We start from the raw sequence: 19,321 nt of genomic DNA, 5'->3' as shown, positions 1-19,321 counted from the left end.
AACTAACTTTCGTGGTTTCTAGATGTGAGGCAAGAAAAGTGATTGCTGGACATGTGAGAGGAAGCAATGACTCTTTCCATCTGGGCTTGATACTACAGTCTCTGTGACTTCCTTTCTTCACTCTAGGGCAGAGCCACTTCTGACTGCCTTGACATGCCCCAAAGCCAAACTTGGATCAACTTATCCCAATAACCAAACTGAAAAGCCATGGAGGATTGGAATCATCAAAAATCATCGGACCAGCTTATGACTGTGGAGATGCACAAGTGTTTGCAAGGGTGGAAGAGAGGAAGAAGGGACAACCGATGACAATTTGATATAATTCATATGTGCTTCACAATGGGTATGTGCTTCACAACTCACTCACATCACGACAGTTTTGTTCTGTCGCTGACCCAGTGCGATTGATTGCCAGCTGTGTCTTCCTGGGAAGGACACAGGATGGCAGCTGACATGGTGATACAGCTCTTTCTGCTCTGTGGCTCTACCCAGACGCTCCTGGTGTTTCATGTTGTGATTAGTCTGGACTTGGAGTCACAGCTACTCATCTATTTAGAATTTCTTCATGGAAATCCTAGCATTATACCTTTGTTTGGGTGGTGAGGGGGGGGATTGGTGTAGGGCTAGGGTGCTGTCTCTGAGCCTATCTTTGTACTCGAGGCTAGCACTCTGTCACTTTAGCCATACCACTACTTCCGTGTTTTGAATGGTTAATTGGATGGAAGAGTCTCAGAGGGACTGTTCTGCCCGGGCTGGCCTTGAACCATTCTTCTCAGATCTCAGCCTCCTGAGTAGCTAGGATAGATGTGAGCCATTGGTGCCTAGCTGGCACTATACCTTTTTAACAGCCTGCATACTGAACATGATGTGCTGCTGTAACATACTGAAAATATTTGTTAACTCCAGAGACCTGGGCAGCCCTCAATCAGAATGGAACCACAAACTAGTATAGTACACACCAGCTGGCTGACGGTGGGTAAATGCCATTCCTGTTGGAAACTGGGAGAATTAATATTTGAATAATATTACTAATGTTTGTTAATAATAGAAACGTATAATCGATTTGAAGGGTTATTTCTCTGAAAGCTTGATGACCTGAGATGGATTAGAGTGAAGTGAGTATAAGCTCAGAATTTATAGACATATAAACAAAGCCTATCACCCAACACTAGAGAATCATAGGACAGACTCTGCCTGTGAATGTCCGGAGGAATTGACCCTGCTCACTCTGAGTTTGGATTTCTGGTCTTTAGAAACAGAAGACAATATCTGACATATTAGACCACCAAGTTTGTATATCTTGTCAGGACACTCTAAAAGCCAGTAGATGAGACATCTCCATCCAAAAGGCAGCATGGTAGCCCCCTCCTCTCCAAGAAGGGTGGGCAAGGAGAGGGGAAGACATATGTACACTGGATTACTGAATGTACCAGACAAACACAAGGCCTCAGAAAAAAATGGGTTTCAGGAGACATTTTAGGAAAGTGTTAGGCGCCGATGACCTGGAATGAAGGGGAAAGAGAATAAGTGCATTGGAAAGGACCAAATATTTAGGAACAGAGTTCTCAAGTACATTCAGAACAACCTACCAGACAGATCCAGGGGCTGACTATCCCAGGAAACACTAACTTCTGATCAAAAAGTGACTACCATCTATTTCAAAGACAGCAGCAATACATACATACATCAAAACTACTGTATTAAATGATAGTTGATCAGCCAGTTTAAAAAACAATTGCTTATAATTTCAATCAAAGAATATCCCATTATGCAATTTTTTTCCCTGTCCTGCCCTGCCCTTCTCTTCCCGTCCTGTGATGTGGATTTTGGCTTTGAATGCCTAAGTGATTCATTGTTAATATTTTCTTTTCGGCCATGTTGCTTGCCAAATTTCAACAAACATCCTGAACAATGAGAGGAGTTTAATTGTTAAATCACAGTGAGAGTGTAACTTCCCTCGGGCATCTGGAGACTGTTCCTCCCTGTGCAGGGTTAGCTGGAGTGGACAAGGTTGATTGGGTGACCAGAAAGCAAACAACTCAGTCAAATCAGAGCCTAAGAAAATCAGTATATGTGAATTCTCTAAAAGTCACGAACACGGTAGATGTAAATGACGGCGTTCTTGCCCAGGCCATCAATGAATCACTTGTTCCCTGAGGTGTTACCTGTTTCCACTGCAGGTAACCCAACATTTAGAAAATATGAAATAATTTGTATTCAATAAAAACATTCAATGAAAACATTGCCTGCCTGCCTCCCTCCCTCTCTTCCTCCTCGCTCTCTTTTTTTTCTTCTTTCCTTCCTTCCTTCTTTCCTTCTTTCCTTCCTTCCTTCTTTCCTTCCTTCCTTCTTCCCTTCCTTCCTTCTTTCTTTCTTTGTTTCTTTCCATGAGTCTGGAAGTGGTACTGTGGATCAAAGTGGTAGAGCACTAACCTTGAGTGAAAAAGCTCAGGGTTAGCACCCAGGCCCTGAGTTCTAGTCCTATAATCAACAAAAATAAATGAAAATTTAAAAAAACCCGAGCAGTTAATAGATATCATTATATGACTGCTAGTTAATGTGTGCTAAATGTTATCTTCATGCTATAGATGTGTTACACAGGGCAGCATAAGTGGAACTTGAACCTAGATTTGTCTTCAGACCAACACTTCTAAGCAGACTTATCCCAGCCACTGAGTTCCATGATGTCTGCTTAGTCAACAGGAACATCACCATCCCAACAGCCAGTGGAAGACCCAAACTCTCCAGAATAAGATCTTTGACATGAAAAGGTTTATCACACTGTTAGGAAATCAGTTTTTAAGCCTCTAGGCTCAAACTCTTGACATTCCACATATCTGGTCACTTACCCTCACATGCTAAATAAGAGACATGATAGAGACATAGTGAGGGCCTGAGAAGGGAGATTATGTGGCAGCCATGGAAAGACAACACTCCAGTCCATCTTTAGCTGTTGTGTTTTGTGTGTGTGTGTGTGTGTGTGTGTGTGTGTGTGTGTGTGTGTGTGTGTGTGTGTAACTGACAGAGAAAGAATGCTAAGACCAAGCCCCTCTCCCAGTCATAGCAACCCTCCCTCCCTCCCTCTCCCCCTTCCCCCAGGCCAGGAGACACTGTGGAATCTTAGGCCCTCATTAGTACTTTCCTTGGTGTCTCTTCCATAAGGATAATTAGTGGTCACTTTGCAGTTAAGACTTCTTCCTAAAAACAGAGAAACTCCAGGGCAATTCTAAGCAAACTGAGGAACCTGCGAAATGGGACTTTATATGATCTCTGGGCAACAAATTTAAGGCATCCAGTATTATGGGATGCCAATACATAAAGCCTGGGATAGTAACCTTGTATATACATAGTCCCTCCTAGAAGTCAAGAGGATCTAATTCCCTTTTCCCTAAGATCAGGCCCCGTCCTTACTATGAACCTTGCCTAGATGCCTAGAAAACAGGAATGTTTAACCATGCCTTTCTGCCACCTGGTAGAGCCCACTGTTTCTCTTCACTGTGCACTTTCTCTCCCTCTCTCTGTTAAAGTCCTGGCTTTGCTGAGGCATGAATGGGCTTCATTCAGTTCTTCCCTGGAGACAACAAGAATCTGAGACCTTCAACAGTGCAACTGCTGGCAACGTTAGGGCTACAAGGTCCCCCCTTCCTGATCCTCTGCACCCCAGAAAGGGTAATAAACTGACAAGGCCAGAGGTCTTGTCACAGAGCCAGTCTGGGACAGTCTGAGTGAAGCCAGGGTCTCATTGTGACCTACCTACTTTGAGACTTTTGTGGTTTCCCCTTTCAGATTCACAGCCTGCATTCTCAGTGTTGTCCCTCACAGCCTACTATCGGGTTAGAAGAGTCTGACTTTAAGGCAAGTCACCATCATCTTATTAGTTCCACTGTGGTCCCGGGTATTGCTTCATTGCTTCATTCATCCACTCAATCACTCATTCACTCACGTCGTAAATATGTAACAAGCTAACACTGAGGGTAAGTGCTACCCATACATGCCGAGTGTCATCTAGAAAGAAAATCCATTAGTAATTCTTTGGGATATCCAGGATGGTAATTGCTCTTCCATGTGTTGTCATCCTGCAATAATAATGTCACAGAACAATTTTGCATCTGTAACATTTTTTTGCCAGTCCTGGGGACTGGTCACAGCACCAGTTCTGGCTTTTCTATGCATGTGGTACTGAGGAATCGAACCCAGGTCTTCGTGCATACTAGGCAAGCACTCTACCACTAGGCCAAACTCCAGGCCCCCTATGAGACATTTTTTTTTTGCCAGTCCTGGGCTTGAGCTCAGGGCCTGAGCACTGTCCTTGGACTTTCTCAAGGCTAGAGCTCTACCACTTGAGCCTCAGCACCACTTCTGGCTTTTTTTCTATGCATGTGGTACCAAGGAATTGAACCCGGGTCTTCGTGCATGCAAGGCAAGCACTCTACCACTAGGCCAAACTTCCGGCCTCCTATGAGACATTTTTATAGATATAAATCATTCACTCTGGACCAGGTGTGGTGGCTCACGCCTGTAATCCTAGCTACTCAGGAGGCTGAGATCTGAGGATCAAGGTTCAAAGCCAGCTCAGACACAAAAGGACCTGAATCTCTTATCTCTAGAAAACAGGAAATGGGGCTTGGTTCAAGGGTAGGGAAGTAGCCTTGAGCTGAAGAGCTCAGAGACAGTGTCCAGGCCCAAAGGTAGCCTTGAGCTGAAGAGCTCAGGAGAAGTGTCCCTATGACCCACACACACACACAAAAAAGTCAATCACTCTGAAACCCTAACACAAACTACATATGTATTTATAGCTTAGCATAAATGAAGAGAAAACTGAAGATCATTAGGGTAAATTCTTCTTGTCATTCTTGTCAGTTGTGGGACTTGAACCCAAGCCTGAGTGCTATTCTTGAGCTTCTCCACACGCTAGCATTTGAGCCATAGTGCCATTTCTGGTTTTTGGGTGATTAATTGGAGAGAAGAGTCTCACGAGGACTTTTTTGCCTAGGCTGGCTTTGAACCACCATCCTCACATCTCAGCCAGTATCTAGGATTTCAGGTGTGATCCACCAGCACCCAGCTAAGAAAAATTCTATTCAAAGAAGATCTCTTCCACGAGTGGCACAAGCCAGGGCAGCACGGCAGGACATCGGCAGTCTCTTACTGAAAGGGCTGGACATTCGCCGTCATGGATTTTTAACTTCTGAAGAGCTTTTCTCGTTGAGAGAACCAAGTGGCCACATCAATTCGTGCCTCTTCTGTCAAAGCTTGGGGCCAGAATGTCTATACAGCACACAGCTCCATCTAGTGACAGATGTGGCACTTAAACCATCACCCCTCAGGAGTGAAAGCATCCACACATTTGAAGTAGCTAGTTTAACCTAATAGGGAAGCAGGTTAGGGAGCTTCAAGAAGAGTCATGTATTTGTCTCTCATGGCTGTTATAATGAATTAATACAGCGACATAAGCCAACAGAAATGTATTATATCAAATTTTAGAGGCTGGAGGTGAGAAAACCCAGCCCACACCTCCTCCAGGGGCCTTTCTTTTTGGGTCACTTGCTTGGCTCACTGCACACATTAACTGTGCCTCCAATTTTATTGGGTTTTGTCCTTTGTCTGTGTATCTCCCTCTTTCTCTTCCTCTATTGTGGGGTTCTACGGTTTGAACTCAAGGCAGGTGCTCTACCACTCCAGCTACATCTTCAGACTGTGTATCATGTTTGTGTGCATTAGTAAGATCCTCATCATTGGATTTCTGGCCTACCCTGCTAATATGGTCTAATTTTATATTAATGACTTTACATGATGTGTCAATACAACACCTCCTACCGTACACATGTGTAGGTGTTCAACCTCCAGCAGGCTGAAGAAAGCCCAAAATGGTGGGTGCCGCTTCCAGACATTCATAATCATGTCCATTCTGAGAAGGAAAATGACAGAGCCATGTTCCAGTGATTTGTGCTTATAACCCCATGTGGTATGCTGAGCAAGGGAGGATTTGTAGTTTGAGGCCAATCTGGACAGACGAGCTGACAAGACCCCTTTCTCACCCCGTAATGGGGTTCAATGGTGTGTCCTATCACCTTAAGAGACATAACAGGCTAGTGGTGGGAGTATTATTGCTTCAGAACAGTCTGGGCAGAAAAGTGCTGGAGGCTATCATAGCAGAGGGAAAACAGATGCTGGGATAAATGTCTATCATCACAGCCCCAAATGGCTGGACTATACTCCAGCCACAAACCTGAGCAGGAAATGAGAGCCCACCTTAAAAAGAACCAGAAGAAAACCCCTGAAGGATTGGCTCATCAAAATAATTGGTACCACTTCCCCACAAGTTTTTCCCCGAGTAACGTTTGCTTATATCACCTGCTCTTTAAACAGAAATGGGGAAGAATTATCAATGCAACTTATATTGCTTTCTTTTCTCTTTCTTATTCATCACATGTTTCACATGAAGCGAAATCATTTTTGCTGCAACATCCTTTTGACAAGCTGTGGGTAACTAGAGGTCTGGATGGATGGAGGGTTACAGAGGTTCTGGAACTCAGATCTTCTCAAGGAATGTTAGCATGTTGCTAAGCTGTGAGTGTATCTATCTTGACAACCAGGGAGACACATAGGCTCCTTGGAGTGAGAGTCAGAGGAGCTGGAGGGAGCTAGCTGTTTTCTTTCGGAGGCATCAGTCTAGTTCTGACAACTGAAAATTCTCAGCAAATTGTTAAGGAACACAAATCTCAGTCTAGCCCTATTATGAAGCTGGAACCGCATCATCAGACTTGATTTTCTGGCATCCAAACCATCTGCTTTAAAAACTGTCCTCAGGTACAATCTTTAATTCGGCATTAAAATGGCTTTTTAACATTTTAGGCATGATTCATGTAAATTCAATTTTCTCTTCTTTCAAAATCAAGTGGTGTGTGTGTGTGTGTGTGTGTGTGTGTGTGTGTGTGTGTGTGTGTGTGTTTTGATCCTGGTGCTTGAACTCAAGGCCTAAGCACTGTTGCTAAGCTTCTTGCTCAAGGCTAGTGCTCTTTCATTTGGGCCACAGCTATACTTTTGACTCTTTGGTGGTTAATTGGAGATAAGAGTTTCATGGCTTTTTTCTGCATGAGCTGGCTTTGACTCTCAGTCCTCAGATCTCAACCTTCTTAATAGTCAGGAGTATAGGCCTGAATGAACCATTGTCACCTGGATACAAATATCTTTTATTACAGGAAAATTAAAATCTACTTTTACCTATACTGTTTGCAATGTTCACAAAATTTTAATCTGAAAGCAAATGGCCTCCTATTTTTTTTTTTTTGTGGGTCATGGGGCTTGAACTGGGCGCTGTCCCTGAGCAATTCTGCTCAAGGCTACCACCCTACCCTTGACCCAAGCCCACTTCTCGTTTTCTAGAGATAAAAGTCTCAGGTTCTTTTGTGCCATGCTGTGATTTCAGGTCCTGAGCCCATCTGAAAGCGAGGTCCACCAAGTTAGACCCTGAGAACATCTGTGGCCACAGTGGAGAGAGAAAAACCATCACGCCATGACCGCAAACCTCACGCCCTCAACGTCGGCTCCTCAGTTAGAGTGCAGAGGCAGCCATATTATACCTAGAAACGAAAACTGCTTTCTAGTCAGGCACACTCCTCATCCCAGAAGAGTATGCCACATCAAAGGTAAGGGGTTTAGTGCCTAGGGTATGTGTCATTCCTGCCTGCCTTCCCCCTCACATATGAACTACCAGCTGGTTCTAGGGTGTAAGACAAGGCAGCTCCTCAAAGGATTTAACCATTGGCAAGACATAGTCCCTCAGTGCTGAGGCCATGGGCCAGCTCTGGAGCTAAAGAGGAGGCCTTCGGGCCCCTTCTTTGCAGACATATGCCATGGATTTCTTGTTTATTAGTACAGGGGTCTGGGGGGGCTCAATGTAGATAGGGCCAAGTAGGTCACTCAGAGAGCTTGGGGCAGAATGGATTCACTGGTGTTTTGAAGTATAGCGGTGCTTTAACTATCTGCATAGAGCCCCTCCATCCTCTTCAGACCAAATAGCAACCTCAGAGAAACAATTTTTTTAACTTTGTTATTGTAAAGGTGAAGTACAGAGGGCTTACAGTTTCATAAGTCAGGCAATGAGTATGTCTCCTTTCGTTCAATGTCACCCTTTCTCTTGCTGTTTTCTGTTTTCCCTCCTGTCCCCACCCACATGTTATCTAGCTCGTTTTCAATATCGTATCTAGTGAGAACCATTGCTGTTTTTGTTCACTGTCTCTCCATTTCTGTGCCTCCCCCAAAGACAGATACATAAATGAACAAGGCGCAAAGAAAACATAAGCAGCAACAAAGAATAAACCTCTTGTCTCCATTTCCTGGCGTTCATGTCTATAAATATTATCCTATATGATCAGATGCATATAGGTATTGCACCCTTTTGTTCTTCTAAAAGTCTCTTCTTTTGCTCTCACTGTGTGTTCATGCCTAGAGTCCTGTATAATTTGTCATGTCGTAGTGTATTTTAGATCTAGCTTCTGCATGAGAAAACACAAGTAATTTGTGTCTCTGAGCTTGGCTTAACCTCATTTAATATGATTTGTTCTAGGTCCATTCATTTCCCTGCAGATGACATAGTATTATTCTTTCTAATGGCTGTGTAAAAGTCCACTGGAGGAGCATATATTTTCTATGCCTCACCTCCCCCCTCTCTCCATCTCTCTCCCTCCACTTTATGTACCTCTATAGTGATAATATCTCCTTTTAGATCAGAATTTCAAAGCATGCATGTATCTATCTATATTGTGTTCTAGAGGGAAATAGAGAGAGAGTGATGTTTTCAAAAGTAGATTTCTCAGGGCTCTGAAGTACATAAAAAACAAAACGAAGCAGAACGTTGTGACTTGCTGGAGTGGACTAGAGAGAGACTAGTTCCTGCCTGTGCGATGCCTCCGCATCTGGGAGCAGATCAACCTCAGCTGAAGTAGCTGGCCCTCAGACCCCCAGGGATTCACCTCTGAAATAAGAACCACTGTCCCTAGCAGATGGCAATGCAGTGATCTTCCTGAAGTAAAATAAAGAAGTAGCCAGGAGCTGGGTAGCTCAGGAGGATGTGGTTCAAAGCCAGCCTGGCCAGGAAGTCCATAGGACTCTTATCTGTAATAAACCACCAGAAAACTGGAAGTGGCATTGCAGCACTAACCTTGAGCAGAAGAGTCAGAGACAGTTCCTAGGTCCTGACTCAAGCCCCAGACCACCACTACCACCAACAAAGCAAGATTTTCATTGTTGTGATAAATATGAGCCTGTCTTCCCTCCTTCCTTCCTTCCTTCCTTCCTTCCTTCCTTCCTTCCTTCCTTCCTTCCTGCCTGCCTGCCTGCCTGCCTGCCTGCCTGCCTGCCTGCCTGCCTTCCTCTCTTCCTTCTCCTCCCCTCCCCTCCCCTTCCTTTCCCTCTCTTCCCCTCCCCTTTCCCTCTCTTCCCCTCCCCTTTCCCTCTCTTCCCCTCCCCTTCCCTTCCCTTCTCCCTCCCTTCCTACCTCTCTGCCTTCTCCTTTCCCTCCCCTTTCTCTTTCTCCCTCTCCTTTCTTTTCTTTCCAATCTACCTTATCCTGTCTCCCATCCCTACCACAATAGGTTTTTGTTGCCTGTTAACAGTAAAGAACAAAGTGCACCTCTTTTATAAGATCTTGTAACATGGCAGCATTTTCAATATCTTAAAAAAATCTAAACCTGGCGTACATTAGTTATTATAAGAATTGGGATTTAGGTGCATCTACTCAGCTTGACTTCCAGACCAAGACCAAAGATGTCTGGATTTCAAGGCTCACAAAATGGCTCAGTACTTTAAGGGAGCCCGTACTGCCACACTGCTTTCTGAAGAATGTCCAGCTTTAGCCTTGATTCACAAAATCTAAAGTCCAACATTTTATGTGCACTGAACAGTATTTAATTGGAAAACTGTTGAGTATTCAAGTGAAATCTGCTAAAAAACAATGTAGCTATTTGATTCCTTTTTTAAAATTCTGACTCATGTAGGTTTGAATAACATTCCAATCTGTACTGTGAATGATGATGAGAGTATGTTCAGAACAATGTGCTGCACTGGCCAGAGTAACAACTCAGAGAAAAATGAGACACCAATCTCCAAATGCAGTTACCCACCCAGCACTACGGAGGAGTGTCCAAGAAACAGGAGTGCCCAGAGTCTTGGCAAAAGAATGACACCAACCCCACACTGTGTCAGACTGCCTCCACGACCTCATTCTGGTGAGTATTCCTCTCCAGATGGCAGATCTCCTTAGGTCTCCTCTGGTCCTAAGAGGTAGAAATGGATATATGATTGCTACAATCGTGGCAAGAAATTGTTAAATAGTTATGACACCTTTTCTCAGTATGTAACAGGTTATCCACAACAGAAAATCTTCACTGCTATAACCCCAATTCCAGTTGGGTAATATCATCTATATTATTACTGGCATTATTAATTGGACATGCAGTTGTTTCTAATCCATGTAAAATGAGTGAAGAGATATTAAAGTTGAGCTAAAACCAAACCACATCAGACAAAAAGTCAGTCTAGGAAATAGCACAGAGAAGGAAATGAATGTTTTTATATTCCTGGTGAGGCTCTCGTCTCCTTTTCATTGTCCATTTTTATTTGCTTTTTTGGTACTCGTCCTGGGCCTCACTTTCTTGCTTAGATTTTTCACCCAAGGCTGGCACCCAATCAAGATAACCCAATCAAGATAATAAAAGTTGACTAAAGCAAGTATTGAAAATTTAATTAAATATTAAAAACGCATCCCTGAGTTGACCTTAGTTTAAACGAAAATCACTGCCATCTATTTCTGCAACTGGCACATATATCACATGATAGAAATTCTTTTTTCATTAAATGTAAATGTCTTTCTCTCCAATTTCATTTCAGAGCCTTGTAGAAACTACAATGAGTACTTCAGGACTTCCAGTGAGAATCCTTTAGTAATTAAAAAGGTAAAGAAATGACATGTACAGCAGTGTCTTTAGTTTAGCATCTATTGTTTCCACTCTTTTGCATATCTTTCTGGAAAGTCACCATGTTTCACAATATTTTTACAGCTTTATTAAAATATAATTAACATGATAAAATTCATGATTTCAGTAAATATATAGACACAATGATACTCAAAGACAGAAAAGCCCACACATTAATCAGCTTCTTTTGGGTATAGTGGTACAATGCGTGTCTAGCATGCATGAAGCCCTGGGTTCGATTCCTCAGAAAATGCTGGAAGCTGGCATTGTGGCTCAAGTTGGTAAAGCTATAGCCTTGAGCCAAAGAAGCTCAGGGTCAGTGCCCAGGCCCTGAGTTCAAGCCCGTAGGACTGGCAAAAACAAACATGCAAACAAAAGTTTGCCTCTTGGCCCTGGTCCTCTCAAAGACAAATTGCTTTATAGCTCTGAAGATGAGCATTTTAAATTCATGCAAATGAAACTGTATAGTGAGTTTTCTTTTAAATTTTTATTTCTTCAATTTAGTATGATTATTTAAAAATGTATCCCTAAGTATCAATAGTTCATTCCACTGGGTACTGAAGCTCATGCTTGTAATCCTAGCTACTCAGGAGACAGAGTCTACCTTACTATCCCTTGCAAAAATCAACATAATAAACTTTAAAAATCAGAATGCTTCAATACAATACAGCTTATTTTTAATAAATGTCAACAGTCAGATGTTCTATCAACTCTAGTCCCCAAAGTTCCAGATTGACTGCTCAAACTGGAAGGTTGTTAAAGGGCCTTGTCTGAAACACACACACCTACAAGGCTTTTTTTTTTTTTAATAATTCTTCCTGGACTCAAAGATCCCATAGTAAGCTTTGTTGTTATTGCTTAATTTCAAACAGTACAGTACATTTACCCACTAGAACAAGAATACAGCCTATTTCCTCCTCCAGTTAATGAAGGGAGAACATTTAGTTTGTCTTTCTAGCTTTCTTAGCTGCCACTGAGCAAGGAAACAGCATGCAATCTCTCAGTTGACTTTTACTGTCCATCTGAAAGAAATCTTCCCATCTCAACAGCAAACCTCCCATAGGAGGTGTTGGTTGTTGACTAGAACTGTAATAGAAATAAATGTTGCACATTACATATTTTAAAATGATTATCCTGATGTTTTATCCAAGGGCTTTAAATGATTTTTTCCCCCCTTGGTGAATCTCTTCATCCTGGTACTAATCAGGTCACACTGTCAGATGAGCTCTGGTGTGCTTCATGTAGTAAGGCCATGGGTGCACATAGATCTCTCTTATTAAATGATCACGTTGAAAACTACATCCTGATTATATTATGTCTTTGACTCAGGCAGAACTTAAGGTCAGAAAGACACCAACACCTTCAAAGGCACCCTCTCCTGCCGGATCTTGCTTTTCAGAGGTTCCGAGAAACAAAGCTCACGTCAAAGAGAACACTGTTTGCATACCAAACTATCTGGACCAGGAAATAAAAGTAAGAGGCAAGGTTTACTAAATATATAACTTGGGAAGAGCACAAAGACACCAACAAACCCCCACAGACTGCAACAATAAACAATCATATCGCTGGTATACTGGGGAGGGAGGAGAAACAGCAAAATTGTAGATGAGAGACCCTGGTTACAAAATAATAGATTATATCAGTGGGAAAATATATAAACTGTGTTAAGGTATTTTGCAGCAGATAATAGAGACTCAAGACCATTGAGAGCTGAGATATAATTGGGATAATTTCCATAATACAGGGAAATGGAGCTCAGACAATAGCACTAGCTTTCCCAGGTGAAGAAGACAAGAGTTCAGAGTCTGAGGGTGCTGAAGTGACTGAAATTTGCAAAGGTACTAAAGAAGAGTAATTGATGTGGAGAATGAGCTCCTGGACTCTTGAGTGGATCCCATGAGGCTCAGGGCCTAGAATTAACTTTTCCGTGAATAAAGTGAGATTTTGAAATGCAACAAGAGAAAGTTAATGGAAAACAATGACAACAAAGCTCAGGGGTATTGGAATTTATACATGCCAGGCAAGAGATGCACTTACTACAACAGGGATCCAGATAAGATCCAGAAAAGACATAACACAAAAAATGTTCTTAAACCTTACTGTTGGCACTATTCTAAACTTAGGCTCTTACAACTTAAAGTCTGAACAAACCAAACACACTTGCTATTAAACTGCTTCCCAGAATTTAACACTGTATAATGAAAAAGAAAGAAAAGCACACGATCCAATAAGCGAAGGATCCATTTCCTTAAAACAAGGTATACTGCTCCTGCTAGAAGATGGTGGGTTTTATCAGACACCTAAGCACAGCATTGCCTAACCTACCCTATACTTCTGCCCTTTCACTGTGTACTGTTAGAAATCTGGCTTACAGGCTGAAGTTCCAGCGGACATAATTGAGCATTGTGGATGGAATAGAATGCCATTTGGGGGAGGTGAGATCTGGAAGAAAAATCAAGGAAATCTACCGTTTTCTCACTAACTCTTGTGTGCTCTCTGTCAGATCCTGGCAAAATTCTGTGAAATTTTACATACTGATTCTCTAGGAGAAGTGCTACAGTGGCTGCTTCATGCAAGTACAAAAGGTGAGTTTACAATATGCCTTTGCAAGTACTTTGACTCAGGTTATCGTCCCAAACTGGGAATAAGCCCATGTTGGAAGTTGGCCCATCAGTACCAGAATCACTGCAGCCTTGTAAATCCACCTAGGTAAATGCTGGTCCTTCAGTGCACACAAAATTGAGTGGGCCTCAAATTGAACTTAGCTTGTTTGTGAATCTCTTTCTTGGGGCACACACTCAGGGGCTCCCTGAGCACGTCCTCTGGCCTGTTGTGAGCCCTGAAGGCAGTCTATTTCTTTCCTTTTGGGACAATTCTGGGGCTTGAACTCAGGGCCTGGTTGTTGTCCCTGAGCTTTTGTGCTCTAAGTCAGTGCTCTACCACTTGAGCCACAGATCCACTTCCGGCTTTTGGAGGGTGGTTCATTGGGGATGCGTCTCACAGACTTTGCTGCCCATGTTTTCTAACTGTGATCTTCAGCTCTTGGCCTTCTGACAGCTAGGATTACAGGCATGATCTGACAGCACTCAACAAGGTTCCGATTTTAGCAGCTCTGCAATTGTAACTAAATCACCTCCGTCACGCCATAGCTTCCTTTGGGCTCTTGTTGGTCCCACAAAAACAGCTGCGACTCTAAATCAGGACCATCTTATGAGTGGAACTCTGCAGCTATCTGCCAGCCTCGTTGATCATCACACCGAGGACACCCGTCTGAGGCAGGGCCTGAGAACCTGCATTTCTAATGGGCTCTCAGATGCTGATGCTGATCATGCTGGATTGAAAATCATTCCACTCATCAGCATAAGTACCAGTGTGTTAGGAATAGGTTGTTTTAAAATAAGGAGACTCAAAACTGCTTTCTTTGTAGGCAACTACCAAGTACATGGGGAACCAAGTCTTTAATATTTTTCCTTTTGTAAGAATGTTACATTCAATAAACTACACAAGAAATGAATGCTTATTGTTAGAGCTAGGCAGTGGTGGCTCATGCCTGTAATCTTAGCTATTTTGGAGGCTGATACCTGGAAGGCCATAGTTTAAGGCCCAGGCCCTCCTCCCACAAATAAAACAAACAAACAAACAAAAACAGATGGCAAGACGCCATCTCCACAGTAACCAGAAGAAAGCCACATTGGAAGTGAGGCCCCGTGGTAGAACCCAGCGTTGAGCAGGTCAAATGAGTGTGGCTCTGAATTTAAATCCTGTCACACACACACACACACACAAACACACACACACACACACAACTTTATTGGGAGAAAAGGACAGATGAACCAGGAAAAAAATGACAAGAAGGAACAGGAATAATCAATCACTAAATTACTGCAGACATTGTTTCAGTTAATTTTTTCTCCCCTCTTTTTTCCCCCTCCCTCCCTCTTTTCCTTCCTTCCTTTTCTTGTTCCAGCCCTCCCTCCTTTTCTCCTTTCTTGGTGTTAATAGCAGGGCCTGAACTCACAGATGATGCTCTACCACTGGAGTCATGCCTCTGGCCCCGCTTTTGGCTGGTCAATTGGAAAGAATCTCACTGACTTTTCCGCTCAGGCTGCTTTTTATTGTAATCCTCTGGATCTTAACCTCCTGAGTAGCAAGGATTACAGGCATGAGTCACCAGGGCTCAATGAATATATTTCTAGATATATTTGTCAGTTGGTTCTTTTAAATATCTAAGTGGCAAATTTATTCCACCAAGGGTTTCATTATAGTATTTCCATGCCTGATCATAATGCATTTTGATCAAATGTATCCCTATCTGCTAGTCTTTTAGACCCCCTCTCTCCTTCTTGTAAATATTTATTTAATTATGAAGTAAATTTTAATGGCATAGTTTATATAGATACCCCTATGTGGTAGAGCTATCTTTACATTGTTAGCAGCAGCCTTTAAGGCTGGCTTTTGTAGTCAGTATTTTTAAACACTCTTATTGCCATTCAAGGTCAAGTATTTCAGTAATTTACCTGACCTGAGCTCTGCTGTACCACAGGTCAACAGAAACCAGGTTGGAATGAAACAACTTTTTGGCAGAAATGTTTATGAACCCACAAATGCCTACTCAGAAACCAGACTGCCAGCCTCTCCCTTTAAATACCCACATGGCCATTGTAACCAGCTCATTCCCAACTCTTCTTCTCTTTTCTAATCAGAAAAAGAGTGGGTCTCTGCTTTGGTTCATTCTGAGCTGGCTGAGATACATTTCTTGGCTGATGGTCCCAGAAGTGCCTCTGCGGAACCAGCAGCAAATCGAGAGAAGTCAACCTCAGTGGCTAAACCAATCCCCACCGCAAAATCATCACAAAAGTCACCTGCAAAATCAAAAACGCTCACGGGAGTTGTGGAAAGCCATCAAGCACCTAGGTGATAACTCCACTATATTTATGTTCATGTGTTTTCTTTTCCCTAAGTGTAATCATTATTCTCACTTCTACTGTTCAGAACATTTTGGCAGGGGAGAATATATATATCAAGTAACTCTTGAGGAAAGTTCTCTTTCCGCTAAGGGGAAACCCAAAGTAAATGCCCAGACATTAAAAAAAAATATATATATATATATATATATACAGGGCATTATTTTTTAGTTTAAAAATAGAAACCATGGGGATGGGAGTTTTGCCTAGTGGTAGAGTGCTTGCCTAGAATGCACGAAGACACGGGTTTGATTCCTCAGTACCACATACATAGAAAAAAGCTGGAAGTGGTGCTGAGGCTCAAGTGGTAGAGCTCTAGCCTTGAGAAAGTCCAAGGACAGCACTCAGATCCTAAGCTCAAGCCCAGGACTGCCAAAAAAAAAAATAGAAACCATATAGGAAACAAATCTACATAGTTGTTATTAAGTATAGTTTGTTACATGCATATCACAAAACCATGTGATAACCAGAGATAAAAACAAATTGTTTTAATTTGGGGGAACTTCTAACAGAGAAAGTAACTATTAGGGAAGTGAAAATTATCTCCAAAGAAAAATGTTTTAAACCATGTCATTGCAATTCTAAAAGCAGCATGTATATTTATGTGTAAGATCACATGGAGGCAAGGTGTGTTAAGCTGGGGGAGAAAGATGTATTGCCTAAAATTACAAGTTGGGTAAAACATAATGTCAGAGAAAATGAATATTCAAAAACCATGCCACTTCAGAAACAGGACAGAGAAGAATTTTATATTGCAATCTGTGTTTCCATAAAGCCAAAAAATAGGAGAGTAAAGGTTAGTTTTTCTATCTCTGTGGCCAATACATGATATAAATTAGATATTTATTCAAAGGATAATACCAAAAGGAACTTCTCACTAGGAAGTGAACTTAATACTGAATGCATTAAGAAACAAAGACTTGAATTGGCATATTTATGATAAGCATGAGCCTGTAATCTAATCTCTTTCTGTGAAATTCATATTTTCTTTTCTCCAATTGGTTCAGAGTGTCCAGTCAAGGATCTGAAGAAAATAAGGAAGTTCTGAAAGGTTAAGTACAGTTTGTGATAATTACTGAGTTGGTATAAGGAACCCAATAAGTAAGTGCTATTTAGGGGCATAGACCCGAGATTTTAGAAGAAAAGCAGTAACATGGAATAGCAATTAATCCTCAGCTATTCAGGGTCAGAATTGGACCAATATCTCATGGAGGTAAATGCGTTATGACTTTATTCTTCTTGGCAAAGTACCTCAACACAGACAAAAAGGCTCTTGGAGAAGCAAGATAAGAGCACAAAAGGAACTATAGAATAGATATCCTGAGTCAATGAGAAAGAAACCCTGGTACTGACCTTCCAAAGGGGAAGGGTTGACATTCAGTCCTTCATAGCTCAGTGGTCTTGGAATTGCCTGACTTCCCCGGAAACAAAGTTAATTTGAGAGAAGAGCAAATGGGCACTCTGCCACAGCAGGGGCCTTGGAATACATTGAAATGGAGAATAGCATTGTGTGCCCCCCACCAAAGGCCTACAGTTTGGATCAGAGAGTCAAGAGAAGTGAAAGTCCTCCATCGGTCCTGAATATCATACCTCAAGCATCCTTGAAGGTTAGGTGGTCTCTGGCTTTACAACAAACATAGCAATAACGACAAAAGGGCAACGAGTATATCTACAGGCCTCAAATAAAGCTAAGTCATGTTTCTCCAGGATACCTTTACACTAGGTATATATGACATGGTCATCAAAGTTCCTTGGGGCCCGAGCAGTTTCCACTGCGGCGCTCAATGTGTTAACAACTATTAGTAAGTGCAGTGGAGAAGCTTCACATAGCCTTTCTCTGGCTCTAATGATAGTTTCTTTGTACACTGCCTTTCCTCTCATACTCCTTATCCCACGACTATACATGACTATGACACATGACTATACAATTATGGTTTCTAGTCAACTTTATGCTTTACCCATAGGCTCCACATATCTTGTCCTCTGACTGCATACCTGGAAATTATATAGCTTGCCTCCAAATCATGTTCTTTTCCTCCCTATTGTTGATATTCAGCATCTCCTGGAAACCTATTCCAATATTAGAGAGCACTCATGTAGGCTTTGGGAAATGTCTTTTAGGTACAATGATTCACTTGTTTTACTGCTCTGGTTTTTATCAGTCAGAACTGACGGCAGATCTCTCCTTTTTCTCACTGATCAACTCCTTGTCCAACCTCCATACCTATATGTAAATCAACTGTAAATCATCCCGACCCAAATAAAAAACCTACACTGCATGTTAGAGGAAAAATAAAATAACATTAAAGATGAGCCCATAGTAGGAAGCAAAGACAATAACAGATTTTATGAATTTTGATGTTTATGATTTACTTAAACTTCAAGTAGTCTTTTCAGTATCATGTTACTAAAACAAGGCAGATTTTTTTTATGTCAATTATGGTCTTATTTGGATTTATTTTTCTGTTTCAGGGGCCGAGCACAAGCAGCCATTATTTTTAAGAAGAAACACAATAAAAATCCCGGTTACAGAATATTTCAACCCATCAAATTCTCCTCTCAGGTCCAATCGTCAGGAAAGCCGATCAGAAAGACCAAGAAGTGCACAGGAGAATGATTTCTATGCTCAGAGAGGTTTTTATCCATTCATAAGCCAGAGGTAGAAGTTGTATTCTATGCTGCCTTCTTGACAATGTGACTTTTACACTGTTTGCAACTTCAGGTTTATTTTTTGAAAGATTCAAATGGTCTGGCCCTCTTTATGGTAGCACATGTAAATCTGAAAATACCTGAACATAATGCTACAAACAAATAAACATTAATGGAGACAATATTTATATTTGTCATCACTTTTAACATTATAGGTAAGAGAAGTGGGTTTATTTAAATACTGTTTTCTGTCTGAACAGTATTAACACAAAAACATCAAGCTTTGATACTGGAAGATCATTGGAATATGTTGCTTTGAGCTGATCTTGGCAATCTACAGTGGTTTGTTGTTGTTGTTGTTGAACTATAGTAGAAAAGTTCTCACCTCTCCCCTGCCTTTACCTTTTATTTTATTTTTTTAGTAGAATTGCCTTCCATTCTATCACCTGAACCACAGCTCCATTTCTGCTTTATGGTAGTTAACTGGAGATACATCAATGGAGATGCAGTTCATAGACCTTCCTGCCCGGGCTGGATGTCAGCCTCTTAAGTAGCTAAGATTACAGGTGAAAACCACTGGTACCTAGCATATAGATCATTTTTTGCTGTATGGTAAGTATTAAACACAAAGCCTTAACTTTCTTATATTCTAATACAAGTGTTAGTGTTATCTAAGTAAAAATTGTGAAAAATGACATTGAAATGAGAAAAAAGTATATCATTTAAAAAAAC

The 19,321-nt window shown here is 41.7% G+C and overlaps 1 protein-coding gene across 4 annotated transcripts in view; it reads left to right on the top strand.

Annotated features, from left to right (window-relative positions):
* Positions 1-18,773, top strand: part of C23H4orf17 (chromosome 23 C4orf17 homolog) — a 33,052-nt gene extending 14,279 nt beyond the window's left edge. The window contains exons 3-11 of one of the 4 annotated variants that reach the window (XM_090356771.1): positions 3,787-3,855; positions 7,430-7,649; positions 9,999-10,229; positions 10,891-10,955; positions 12,306-12,449; positions 13,480-13,561; positions 15,680-15,890; positions 16,948-16,991; positions 18,413-18,773. In XM_090356771.1, the coding sequence (XP_090212897.1) occupies positions 7,517-7,649; positions 9,999-10,229; positions 10,891-10,955; positions 12,306-12,449; positions 13,480-13,561; positions 15,680-15,890; positions 16,948-16,991; positions 18,413-18,603 (1,101 nt within the window). In that variant the 5' untranslated portion in view covers positions 3,787-3,855; positions 7,430-7,516 and the 3' untranslated portion in view covers positions 18,604-18,773. Of the gene's footprint in view, positions 1-3,786; positions 3,856-6,582; positions 6,811-7,429; positions 7,650-9,998; positions 10,230-10,890; positions 10,956-12,305; positions 12,450-13,479; positions 13,562-15,679; positions 15,891-16,947; positions 16,992-18,412 lie in introns of those variants that run through there. The other 3 variants (XM_090356770.1, XM_090356772.1, XM_090356773.1) reach the window with 3 other exon arrangements.
* The last annotated feature ends 548 nt before the right edge of the window (positions 18,774-19,321 follow it).

Source organism: Megascapheus bottae, chromosome 23 (assembly GCF_031878675.1).
Source record: "Megascapheus bottae isolate mThoBot1 chromosome 23, mThoBot2.hap1, whole genome shotgun sequence".
Lineage (NCBI taxonomy): Eukaryota > Metazoa > Chordata > Mammalia > Rodentia > Geomyidae > Megascapheus > Megascapheus bottae.
The sequence above is the reverse complement of the archived record's forward strand: the minus strand, read 5'-3'. Positions and strand labels throughout refer to the sequence as shown.